We start from the raw sequence: 13,567 nt of genomic DNA, 5'->3' as shown, positions 1-13,567 counted from the left end.
TCTTCCAACAGGAGATGATCAGAGCTGCTTCTTTTGGCAGCGCAGGCTTTGTCTTTCTGTCCAGGACTCAATAACACTAATATCTCTCCTGCAACACACTCTTTGTTCTTCAGATCACAAAGATGAACAGCGTCCCTTTGTGTCTCTACAGTCTCTTTGTTTCTATTGTTTTTAGTCTGTCACTGATTGATAAACTGCTTTAATTCTGTATTTCACCCATCAGATGTGATTTTTTTGAGCCCAATCGCAGTTCATAATCTGCTTCCTTCTCCTCTTCCTCCTCTTTTTCTCTCATCTTCCTTTCTCCCTCCTCTGTTTGTCTCTCTCTCTCTTCCTCTTAATCCCATAATGCTGCGTTGAGGCAATGTGTGTTGACAGTGACAGTTAAGATGCTGATGATGTGAAAGTTTATATCTGGTGATGCAGTTGAAACCAACAGAAATGCACGCATGTTAATCCATCAATTTGTGATGGATTTGAGCTGATCTCAAACTGATAATGGCACACCAGGGTCAGGAAATGAAAAATATTTCAGATTAAAGGAACAAATGAGTAAATATGTTTGAGCATAAGGTCACTTAGATTTTAGTATTATGGGATGATTGGAGCTGTTTTTTTCTTCCATGTGATGTTTGAGCTTGTGATTTCTGTGATTATACAGACCTATAGCAGTTTATAATATTCAGCTTCCCAATGCAGCAAGTTCTATAGTAAACACTTGGAGGTAAATGTCCTTGTCAACGAACACAAAAATCGATCTGGTATTCAATTTGTAGCTGCAGAAAAAAAGTACCATAGATCCATGATACTTTGAGTATTTCCGAGGTTTCAGAGGTGCCTGGTTTTTGAGCTCTTTCAGCGCAGTTTAGTTGTTTGTGTCAGTGTGTTAGATTAATGAATGCTCTGGGGGGGAAGTCAGCTGAGATCTGGTTAGAGAGCCGAAGAAAGCTAAATAGAAATCGGGAGCAAAAGATATCGCAGGTTTTAGATCAGTGTGTGTGTGTGTGCGTGTGTGTGTGCGCACGCGTGTGTGTGCGTGTACCTCGAGTATGATCGAATTACTCAGGGTTAATTAGATTCCGCAGTCCACAGTAATGGTTCACACACACACACACACACACACACACACACACACACACACACACACACACACACACACACACACACACACACACACACACACACACACACACACACACACACACACACACACACACACACACACACACACACACACACAGGGACATCCTTCACGGGAGCTTTTTCAGGCTTGTTGCCAGCGGCGTTGTCATCCGCGTGTTAGTTCAGAGGTTTCAGGGAAGCCGTGTGGTGTTCAGACAGTCGGTGAGGGTTTATTACACATATGTTCTGTTTATTTTGGATCAAAATACGGCACTTTACAGCCCTGCAGAGACGGCATCGTGCTGGTTAAAAGTATCGCAATCGTACTTTTTGCTATCATCGTAAAAACCACGATCGTACATACATTTTTTTGTTCTCTTCGTGCATTTCCATAAATAATGCAAGTTTATAACCAAAGAGGCGCAATGACATTTTTATGACCACTGGGAAAGAAAAAAAAAAAAAAAACTGGTTTGAAACTGGAGTGTTTTTGCTGCATGTAGCAGGAGGATACTGAAGCATGAGGCAGCTTTGCTGAGTGTCTGAGCAAACCGTTGCACTTTGCATTGATTGGCCAACCAGTTGCTCTCTCGCAATTTACTACTTGTCATTCAAGAGAGACGAGTATACAGTTGTTGCCGGCAATTAAACTAAAAGTGCTGTTTAAAAATTCATTGGAGTATTTGTGGGTCTGCTCGGGTTTAAGAGGGAAAAACTGCATACAATGTAATTTAATTAGAGCTTCATTGTGTAAGGGTGAGAATGTGGACGCAAACAACTGAGACATTTTGCTGGAAATCTGTTTTGCTTCCCAGTATGTGGAAGTTATTTTACTTGAAACCCCGAAATCGGGTGTTTTCCAGTAGATCTGCAACATTTCAGCCGAAGAGGAAATGAAAACTTAATAACTCCATGAAATTTCTGCGCCAGTGATGCTGTATCACGCCACCGCTGAGACGCTCGAACGTCACTGTGTGAAATCTTGTATTCACCCATTTTCCACCTACAGCACAATCTGGAAGCAGCTGAAGGCAGATCTATCTGACATGCTCTGTATGACTAATCTGAGTCACAAGTTTATAGTATTATATCAGTATGTTTCACGAACAATCTCACTTTCAAATCATTTTGACTTACTTAATTTGAGTTGTACGATAGTCTAGTTAAGCTACAGATGTGTTGAATTGTTGAGAGGAAGGAAAGGAGGAGGGAAGTAAAGACTAAAAGGCAATGATTCCCAAGTTTCAGATGCTTGAATCACCGCTGTGGCCCCCCTGACATGTTTTCTTCAATTAAACAAACAATTAACCAATCAGAGTTTAGTGGGTGTGGTTAAAAATGGGCATTGCTATTTAGCTGCTCAGCAGCATTCATACAAACTTGTAGTTGTAGATTAAAGAAGTGAAACAAACTGGCAATTCAGAAGACGTTGACAAGTTTTTTGTTATTTCCATCAACGCTGCTGCATTTATCACAATAATACATTCTACAGTCGGTGATGTTGAATAATTTACATCGTGCATCAATTATAAACACTGATTTTGAGGAGTTGTGGTGACGTCATTCTGAGTCAGTCTATCATGTAGCCTCAAGCTGACTGATTGTGTGTGTATTAATGTGTAACAGTGTGTGTTGGTGATGTTATTGACATGGATGGGGCCTGATGTAACAGTAGTTAATATTCAGATCAAACAGACTATTAGATTATGTCCGTAGAGGATCCATTGATAGCCCAGCGTGTGCGCCCACATTTCCGTGAGTGTGTGTGTGTGTGTGTGTGTGTGTGTGTGTGTGTGTGCGCGTGCGCTGAAAGTTGTGTGATTGTTGCCTAGCAGGGTAATCCAACCACAGAGAGAACCCTTTCTGCTCGCGCAGACGGAAAAATAAACTTCTTGCAATTTTCATCACTTCTCGAAATGCTTGTTGTAATTGTTGCACTGAAGCCATTTGTCGGAAATGTTCTGCGGATGAACTTCCACCGTCCTCGAGGCTGTGTTTGTTCATGCTCCGCTCCCCTCTTTGATCCGCAGAGCAAAGATGATTGAAGTGTAAAAATCGCTGTCATTCAACTGCTGCTAATGTAGGGGAGATTGTACAAGTAGCTTAAACCAGAGTCTGCGTGAATATTTAAAGCCAGGATTACTTCAATGTATATTATTTTATGATCTGAAGTCTGCCGGGTGTAACAGTGTTTGTCCTCTTTGTGTGTCTCTCTGTGCAGAGTACAGTCGTTTCGAGGCAAAGATCCATGACCTGAGGGAACAGATGATGACCAGCAGTGTCAGTTCCAGCTCCACGTCGCTGCGCTCCACACAGAAACGCACACTTTATGTCAGGTAAATCACAACAGACACACACACACACACACACACACACACACACACACACACACACACACACACACACACACACACACACACACACACACACACACACACACACACACACACACACACACACACACACACACGCACACACACACACGCATACACACGGCAGCCAGAGGTGACTGATTGTCCAGTGTCCTTCAGCGTGGCACGACTGTTAGAAAGTCTTATCTCAGCTGTCGACTCCACGTTTTGTGCGCGCGTGTGTGTGTGTGTGTGTGTGTGTGTGTGTGTGTGTGTGTGTGTGTGTGTGTGTGTGTGTGTGTGTGTGTGTGTGTGTGTGTGTGTGTGTGTGTGTGTGTGTGTGTGTGAGACGCTGAAAGAGAGGTTATCACGTCGAAAATCACAATTAGATTGTCGGGCGAGTACTGTCTCACACAAACATGTCCGTCGCCTGTCAGCTCTGTGTGCGTCCTCCTCCTGTCCTCGTGTCAGTCTTGTCCTTGCCTGGACTGGTTGGTCAGTCTTCCCTGAATCACCGAGCAAATCTCTCAGTTCCATCCACAGAGCCCAGAAGCACTTTCACTACTAAACCAACTGCACTTTTGAATCACAGTATTCCAAATATCGATTGCTTGCGGGCTCGCCGGGTCCCCTTAAGTCGCATTGGAGCTGTTGGAAGATCGATCATGTGGACAACAAAGACAGAAAAAGCAACACTAATGAGGCTTTAGGACAATAGTTTCAGTTGAGCTTCAGTTTTTACTCAAACGATGACACAAACCTTCAAAAACGTGAGAAGGCGCGATCAGTCTTTGTGAATACCGGCAGACTAACAACCTGATTACGGACCAAGAGGAGAGTTACATCATTTTTGGACGTCATTCGGTTGAATCTGCTCTGAACTTTGACAAATTGTACATCAGGTGGGAGCACAAAGCATCTCAAATCTCTCTGTTTGAAGCACGTTTAGGATCTCAGAATCATTGTGGCAGCAATTTCTTATTTTGTACCAGGAGTGCATCCAAAACCATGTATTTTTTTTTATAAAGGTGAAAGAGCACTTGCATTTGGACTATATTTGTACCTCCGTAGGTTTGCTGCAGTATCTCTGAGACTAATTCTGACTATTCAATAATAAACTCTAAAGTTTGCTCTTTCAGAAAAGACTGAGCTCAGGTCTGTTATCTAAAGGGGTTTGAGAACAAGATCCATTTTATTTTGAACACAAAAATGAAGCAAAAGTGCTTATTAAGGTGTTAATATTATGGTAATAGTTTTGAAATATTATATCTTTTCTTGTGTCTTATGTCTCAAGTTTGGTGCAGTAAAGAGCAATTTAAGTAAACTGCGTAGGTTTGATGGCAGATACAGGCCACGTGTTTTGAACTTGGACTTGATTTTGGTGCTCACTGTGCTGTGAACACCTGCATAAGATTCCTAACTAGATTTTTCTTGTAAAGCATGGACAGCAAAACATCCCATGCTTCATTGTTTTGCATGTGTGTCATTTGTTCTCGTTGAAAAAATACAAACACCAAAAAAAAAAAAAAAAAAAAGCATGAAAACTCAGAGAAAAGTTGTGAATACATTGTACATGAAAGGAACATCTGACCTGAACTGTGTGCAAGTGACCTGGAAGGAAAAAGCTGCAGCAGCAGCTGGGATGCAGTCACCTTCAACAACGCACACTCTCTTTCGCACACACTGGTTCAGACGTAGAGCAGGGCCTCAGTCAGAGTCTGTACAGAGAGCCAACAACTGTTTAACACGACTCATCAGACTAACCGGTCATCTGGTTTATCTAAATTGAGCCGCTGACGGTTTCATTGTATAACCCTCTAAAAATATTACTCTGGGTTTTGTTTCGTACCATTTCATCTCTCACAGCCAGTTAAAAGCGAGATGCCGGAGTACCCGCAGAGCTTCTGCCTCGAACCCCCCGTTTTGAATCAAACGATCCTTATTCTATAGATCTAATGGTTAAATATGAAGAAACATGACATCGCAGCTGCTTTTCATGATGCTTGTTTTGTTTTTTTTGTTTTTTAAAGAAGTCAGCCTCTGGCATGATGGTCATTAGCATACATGTAAGTGTTGCACCCACAGTTTTTATTTGGTACTGGATAAAAGTGAAGAGAACTCGCATGTCCACTGCTTATTTGATTAAAGCAGAAGAAGCGCAAACAGGACATGATTCATGCCAGTCCCTTCGATAAAGCCATGCCACTAATTTGACTAAAAACCACATGGAAGTGCCTTAAAGTGCAATGCCACTGAGGGGCCACAAGGGGCTCGCTACAAAAAAAACCTCTGGCTCCAGTAATTAGATATAAGGTCTCAAAGGGAGGTATGCTTGGAGGCGTGACTAAGGTGCAGTCAGGTTTCCAGTGTAGGTGAGTTGGGTCTTGTGTCCTTAGGTTCTGAGTAAAAAAAAACAAGATGGCGACGGCCAAAATGTCAAACTCAAGGCTTCAAAACGGCAATTCATGAACCCGTGTGAGATGTCACGGTGGGTTTCTCCTCGCTAAAACCACATCAAACATGAATCAAGAGAAAAGCTCAGGATAGATAGAATTGAAACCACTGAATGGATTTTAAAAATACTTATTTTAAGACTATAATTATCAACTGAATAAGGTTGTGTCTGGTAATTATCATGACATTCAGGCTAAGTTGATAAGTTCAGATTCTGACTCTTAAATGTCTTGTCAAAAACAGGCCCGGATCATTTCAAGGTTACACAGAATAATGTAGTAACCCCCCCCCCCACCTCCAACAACCCCCATTATAAATCACTGTCATATGCGAAGGTCCTGTATCTGGTTGCCGCCCAAATGTGACCAATCAGCATGCAATTATTCAACAGGAAGCCTCAAACTGACAGCCGATTGGTCGAGCCGAGGTTGTTGGTGCGTGGCAGATCGGGGGTGTCTGGTGCTCCGGGGCTGCTGCTGCAGCTGTGTGTCCATGCATGTACTTACGGTGTGTGTGGGGTCTTTGCACCGTATGCATTTGTAATCTGAATATAAGACAGACTAACCTTTCCTCAGAGGAAATGTCACAGAAACAAAGTGACATGTATGACTTTCCTTTGTGTGTGTGTGTGTGTGTGTGTGTGTGTGTGTGTGTGTGTGTGTGTGTGCGTGTGCGTGTGTGCGTGCGCGCGTGTCCTCTCCTCCATCCTTCTCTCCTACCTCATTTTACATTCACACCACTTTGGTCTATTTTAAACACACCAAATGGCTCGATAGCTTGCCGTTGTAATTGTATATTTCACTGCGGAGAGATTCACCTGGAAAGGCCGGGATCGCTGTGTATGATAACGACATGAAGTCCAGTTCCCACTGAGGTGATGACTTCTTTACCTCAATTATTAATGTTACTAATGCATTTTTGTCATTGGATTTATTTGCTACCAGGGTTAGAAAAAGAAAGACAGACAGAATTGATGCTCAGTCTGTTGTGCCCAGCTGTTGTCTGTAAACTCTACAAGGATCAATGCATTTATAAGAAAACACAATGCATTGATTCTCGACTGGTGTTTGAAAGCATTGTGTCTCCCTGTGCACTGAAAAATGATTCCTGTCTCTGCTGCATTGATTCCTTTTCTGGTGTTGATATCAATTTCAAAGCATTTGAAAGCATTTCAGGTCAACGGCTTCTTGAAATTGAATTATTGTGCTTTCAAATAACTTGAGGGCTTCTTTGAATTGAATTGTGTTTGACTTTTTTTGTTGACTGTCAAAGGGTTTTCCTCAGTGTAAGTATAGATGAAGTTGTATATCACAGATTGTTAAAACCCTTTGGGGGGGAAAAACTTACATTCAGCAGTGTGTATGTCAATCATTTTTCACCCCCACGCAGTGGTAAATACAGCTCCACTTACCCTCTGTTTTGACGGGGGACTCCTGTAGTCAAATGTCCTTACACTTTTAATTGGCTCTCTTGAGTTTTGTCTGTGTGAAGAGCTGCTTTTCCTTCTCGTGCATCTTCTCAGATCAGTGTAAAATTTGACTCGTGTAAAAATGGTTGAAGTTGAAAATATGTTGGATAATCTGACAGACGAAAACATTTAAATACCAACATATCGGCCCATTTGGGACCCAGTATGACAACAGGGGGTGGGGGGGTAGAAGCCATCAGGAGAGCAAATTAAGGTCATTAAATGTGCCGCTGTAACGTCAGCTGCAGATAAGTACTGGTAGGCTGCTCTCTTTTGGTTTTGTCCTACAGGTTGTCCATGTCTATTACAGACCGCAACATTTAAAATGCTGTCTGGAAAAATGAATGAAATTACTGGAGCGTGCAGTGAGTGTTTCAGTCCCAGCTTCCCCCCTGTATTTTTAATCTTGTCCGAATGGAGCTTAACTTGAATTTTCCTCTTTTGGATGAGGCAGCACTTTTTTTGTAGCCGTTTTCACCCTCTGCTTTCACCTCCGAAACAAAGTACACATAAGCAGTAATACTATATGAGCATTCAGTGCAAAGTTAAACTGCAGTTGCTGTTTGGAGACTAAACTGCTGACTCTACAAAATCCAGCTCTAACATAATTCGAACAAAGGCCAGTGTAAAATATAACTTTGTGTTTTTGTCGTAATTTATGTGTGTTCCCGCGCTGGAGTAATTCCTGTGAGGTTTCCACACAGGAATTAAACAAACTGTAATACAATCTTTCTTGACAAATAATCAAGTTTATTTAGATCATTTAATGACTCACAATTGACGTCTGACCTTCATCTGTGGATTTGTTGATGTAAATATGACCTGAACTTCCCTTTTACTGTGTATCCTCCAGACTTTTACTTGGTATCTTTTTTTACTGTGAATATTGCACACTTACTTACATACTTGGTTAATACGCACCAGTAATGTAAATGCTCAATTGTTTTGGCAATAGGCTGCCAGCTTTAAAAACATAATATTATTCAACGTTATTATATTTCCATAGGTTAACACACACTGTGATAATTGCAGTCTTATGTATTTCTGTTACACACCGCTGTAATTAATGCGTCCCCCTCACTCGACTAATTAGTTTTATAGGTTCCCACAAAGGATTTAAACTGACTGTAATACTGAGAGTCTGTAATTGATTTAGAGTTTCATTTACAGCATGTATTAATAACTACACTATATATCAGTGTAACCTGCTAGCTGCAAAATCATGGAGGATGTGTGGAACTCTTGTTTAGTTTTTTTTACCGTAGTTTATACAACATATTTTCCTTAAATATTCATTAACTCTATGGAGTGGTGATATCACCAAGGAACCAAATATTATGGACTCACATCTGACAGTTGCCCTTTACTGTAGGTACCTGCACCGCATCTTTTAACCTTACGTGGTGTTTCTCTATCTGGAACATCTCACTACACACCAGACCTACTACTGGAATGCATTTTTTTTTTTTACTCCACAGATTAATTTATTTCCTAGAAGATTACCTGGAAAGAACCATGTGATTTTGTGCTCATTTTGAATAAAATATAGAGTGATCAGCTGGTACACAAACATTTAACGACACATAAGCCCCTCGAGACTCTTGGACAGAGGACAGCAAGATAGTTTAACATGACATGTGTCAACAACTGCATGATAAATGTATATTTAATTTGAATTCAAGTTGAGCCTGAACTTTAACTTGTAGAATATCAATAAAGAACTCAACACAATTAACTTATAACACACCTTTGTCTGTATTCTTCCTGGAACGTTTACCAAACTACATAATCATTTTAAAGAATTAATTTCAAAATAAGTACCTGTAAAAATAAACCGTCAACCATTAGTACCTGCTTTTTCCCAGTTTCCACTCGTACTATCACCAATGAAGCACTCTGCAGGGATTTGACCTGCAAACTTTCTGCCGCGTTCGTATTCCTGTTAGACTACATCTGTACCCTCATATTACTGTAATTAGCTGGTTTAAGTGTCCAGTCTAATACCAACTAAAAAAATTACCCTGTCGTGTGTTCAGGTCTTTCTTTTATCCTCTTTAATCTAACATCAATAAAATAAGAGGTGGCGTGTTTCTGTACTGATGTCGGGCTCCGTGTTGTCAGGTATGTCTGCGTCTGCCTCTCCATCTGATTCTCTCTCCGTGCGCTTCTCCTTTTCTCTCTCTCTCTCTGTTCTGTTTTATTGATGAAGGCAGTAGGGACTTCAGGGGATGCCAGTTATTTCAGCTCTAGTTGCTTTGCACGTACACAATGACACACACGCACACACACACACACACACACACACACACACACACACACACACACACACACACACACACACACACACACACACACACACACACACATTGCTGGCCTACTTTCCCAGGTCTTTTCCCTCTGGATGGGTTTGGATCTCTGTGGTCACGGAGACAGATCACTGTTCAAACGCGCACACACGCAACATGCAGCAGTGACACACAAGCGCACCCAGACAGATGTGTACAACTGCATGCGCATACACGGAGGCATGTGCGGCAAGACAAGGTCATAAATAAAGCAAAGCCGTCCCCAGCTGTTTGGACTTAATACTACTGGACCTCTCTTTCTGCCTCTCTTTTGCCAGATTTATTTTATTTTGGTTTATTATATGTCAGATTCTTGTCATTAGTTTAAAAAGTTAAATCTATAGACAGAAGTTTTTTTTTCTATATTGGAATAAAAATGTAAATAGAAATGTTTGTGGAATACTTTGACATTCCTCGTGGTAAAATAAATGTGATTTTATTCTACGTCATGAAATAATAGGTATTCATCATCGAGGAATGGCCGACCTGTCTGTCTCCGCTCCCTCCGTCAGACTGGATTTTATTTCTGACTAAATATGTTGGTTGTTTCTCTGTCTGCCCGCAGAGCGTTGTTTGACTACGACGGAAGTGCGACGGATCAGAGCGCGCCGAATCCGGCCCTGCCGTTTCATTTCGGGGACATCCTCCATGTGAGCAGCGCTGGCGAAGAGGAGTGGTGGCCCGCCCGTCACCTCAGCCCCCCGCCCACGAACTGCCCTGAAGTTGGGGTCATCCCAAGTCGCCGGAGGTCAGAGTTCAAAGGGTTTCATACGGGAGTGTGTGTGTGTGTGTGTGTGGGGGGGGGGGGGGGGGGGTTGAATTGATTCTCATTTCATTGAATGAAGCCTGCGAGTGGTTTCGGGCTCTCAAACCGAACCTGTGCTGCTGCTGCTGCTCCAAACCTCCCCCCTCCACTTCCCACATCACCCACCTGTTCGCTCTGAGTCTGGGTTTCGCTGGGGGAAGGTTTGTGATCCGCGCTGCCTGCTGCCTGCTGCGACAGCCTCTGCAGCTTCAGTTTTCACATTGCACTGTCATTTTTCTGTTGACTCACATCACTGTGAGCATCATCATTATGCAGAGTGTGCTGAATGTAATCCTGTGGTGGAAATAGAGATGTATGTCTTCCTCTCACCTCTCCCCCCCCCCTCCCGCCTTGTTTCCCCCCTGGAGGAGGTGACAGATGGATGTTGGTAGGTTTCTGAGGTGCGAGGAGGAGACAATTTAGTACGATTCCTGTTACCGTCGGTGACACTGAGGGAGGTGATGACGGGGGATGGGAGGGATGTGGAAAGTGAGGGAGTGAAAGGAAGGAAAGTGAGGGAGTGTTAAATGACAGTGAAAGCGGGAAGGGGGGATTAAAGAAAGAAGGAGCGGGATGTGAATGCACGGAGCAGGGAAGAGATTGTCACACATGGGTTTTACTGCAGTGTATTATTCGGGCTAATCAAATATCTGTGTTGTCTTAAAAGGCTAGAAGCTGAGGTATTACAGACTGAGGTTTAAAAAGTAGTATTACAGATGTTAGAATACATCCAGTGGATGTTTAAGTATTACAAGAGATGTTAAAATGTAGGGTATTAGAATAAATACGCTGCATTTGGGATTATTAGAGGCTGGTATTATAAGGAAAGGTTATTAGTCAAATTCAGTCAGTCTTTTCATGTCGGCTCTGATATCAACTCATTTCCTGTCTGGTCTTCTTCTCCTCTCTCATTTCTTCCTCTCCTGTCCTCTCTCTTCTTCGCTCCTCTCTTCCTTTTATTTGTCTTTCTTGTCTCCTTCTAGTCCTCCTGCTTCTCACACTTTCTTCTCCTCATCCTTCCCTGCTCCTCATCACCTCCTTATTTCCCCTCTCCTTCTGTAATAGTAATAAAAAGTGGAGAGAAAACAACAGAAAAAAAGAAAAAAACTAGCAAATGAATAAATACAAATAAAAAAAAAGACAGTTTTTCTCCTCCTTTTTCTGCTGCACATGCTGCTCCTTCTCTCCTTATCCTCTTACCTGTTCCTCATCTCTCCTCTTATCCTCTTCTTGTTTCCTCCCCTCATCCTCATCCTCTCATCTTCTTCTCTCCTCCCTCCCCTTCTCCACCTCTTGCTGTTCACCTGCTCCTCCTCCACCTCTCTTCACCTTCTCTCCCCTCTCTTCTTCCTCTTCTCCTCTTCTATCTCCTTACCTCCTCCTCTCCTTCCTCTTCTTCCGCTGCTTTTTCCGCTCCACCTGCGCTCCCTCTCTCCTGCTCCTCCCCTCGCACCATTGTTTAATGTCCTTCTTTCTTGCTCTCATTCTCCCTTGCTTTCTCTCCTCTTCCTCCTCCGCCTCTCCTCGTTCTAATCATGTTATTTGAAGGAAAGAAAAACAGTGAGAGTGGGAGTGTAGAAAAGGCTGGGCTGCAGCTGCAGTAGTTTAAACAAGCCCTGTAGAGGTATTGTTTGCTTATTGTTTGCTTATAAAGCCTTTGAGAGCTGAGATGCCATCAACAAAGTAAAGAATGGCTCCCGGTTCAACATTTTTTCCTTTAGTTCTTATTGTGTTTTTTATATTAATTGTCGACCACATTGCTGCTGTCGGTGACCACATTGCTGCTGTTCGGCTGTTTACAGACATCATGAGGCTAAAAGCTGCATTATGTAAGACTTTGTGCAAAAAGGCATCTGGCTTTTCAGCCTAAATTTCATCTAGGCTTCAGCAGTGAAACAGGTCCTAGAGATTCACCTTATTTTAAATTCTCGTGTTGGGATATGACCACCAGCAGGAAATGGTCCTGCACAGACAGTGACAAATCTAAATTTAAACACAGGTGGGAGAAATGTCTCCACGGCAGGAGCAAGCAGAGCCTTTGTGAGGTGAAGATTCCTTTTGTGCTGTGTGATGTACATTGATCCAACCTCTGTACTTCATTACTCTACATTTCTTTTAACGTAATCACAGCCCATTCGGATTAGTGGATACGACAATGCTATCTGCTCTTTACTTTCAAGTTACATAATATTCTGGATATTAAAGTCCGCAAAGTTCCCTCAGCTTCCTCTCAGTGCTATTTAAAAAGCCCATAATCTCATAGTGATGCTTAAAGATAGCCGCACTTCAAATTCTGATAAATTAAGCTGCGAAATTACTTTTCAAGTAAAGGGATAATGTGTAATATTTTCCATTCTTTTAAACGTGAAAAGATCGGAAATGTTGGCTGTGAGGTTAAAATAGCTCTACAGTTTCAGGGTGGGAAATGTTTAAAGGTCCCATATTTCACTCTTTTCTGGTGTTTTATTTGAAGTCTTGATATTTATAAGAAGGTATTTTTTATTTTTATTTGAAGGACCAAAAAACATCTAAACAAAGTTTTACATCTCCCCTTGTTAATCTCTCTGGAGCTCTACCAAGAACAGGCTGTTTTGTGTCCGTGTTTTTTAAAATGCTGGGATAGCAGTGATGCTCTCTTCTGATTGGCTGAGTCTTTTCTGAGTGACATACACCCAGGCCAATCACAGGTTTTTCTTCAGTCTTGCAGCTTTATGACAGGATGACCACTGTATGTTTTCTTATGCATAAAAAGATTGCATCGTGGGTCATACTGAGGGCGGCCATTTGACATGAGTGTGAGTTTGTGACATCACAAACTTACACACGTCAAAGTGACACATACTTAATACAGGCTTTGCATTTTTTTGTGAACTGCATGTTTTGACACTTTAACCCTATTTATATGTCACCTGCTGTAGGATCAAAAAATAAGGAAATCTGAATTTATACAATATGGGACCTTTAAGATGAAGAAGAACTTCTGATTGAAAATATTTTTTGCCTTCATGGCTATTAAAATGTT

General features: G+C 41.9%; 1 protein-coding gene across 7 annotated transcripts in view; it reads left to right on the top strand.

Moving 5' to 3' along the window:
• Positions 1-13,567, top strand: part of LOC138624495 (discs large homolog 1-like protein) — a 102,646-nt gene that overhangs the window by 78,238 nt on the left and 10,841 nt on the right. For all 7 annotated transcript variants that reach the window (XM_069704746.1, XM_069704747.1, XM_069704748.1 and 4 more), the window contains 2 exons: positions 3,344-3,458; positions 10,306-10,488. In XM_069704746.1, coding sequence (XP_069560847.1) covers positions 3,344-3,458; positions 10,306-10,488 — 298 coding nt within the window. The remainder of the gene's footprint in view (positions 1-3,343; positions 3,459-10,305; positions 10,489-13,567) is intronic.

Source organism: Brachyistius frenatus, unplaced genomic scaffold (genome assembly GCF_029030835.1).
Source record: "Brachyistius frenatus isolate BFR_SWC_R1_liver_20210118 unplaced genomic scaffold, ASM2903083v1 Contig_52, whole genome shotgun sequence".
Classification (NCBI taxonomy): domain Eukaryota; kingdom Metazoa; phylum Chordata; class Actinopteri; family Embiotocidae; genus Brachyistius; species Brachyistius frenatus.
This window is presented reverse-complemented; position numbering and strand designations above follow the sequence as displayed.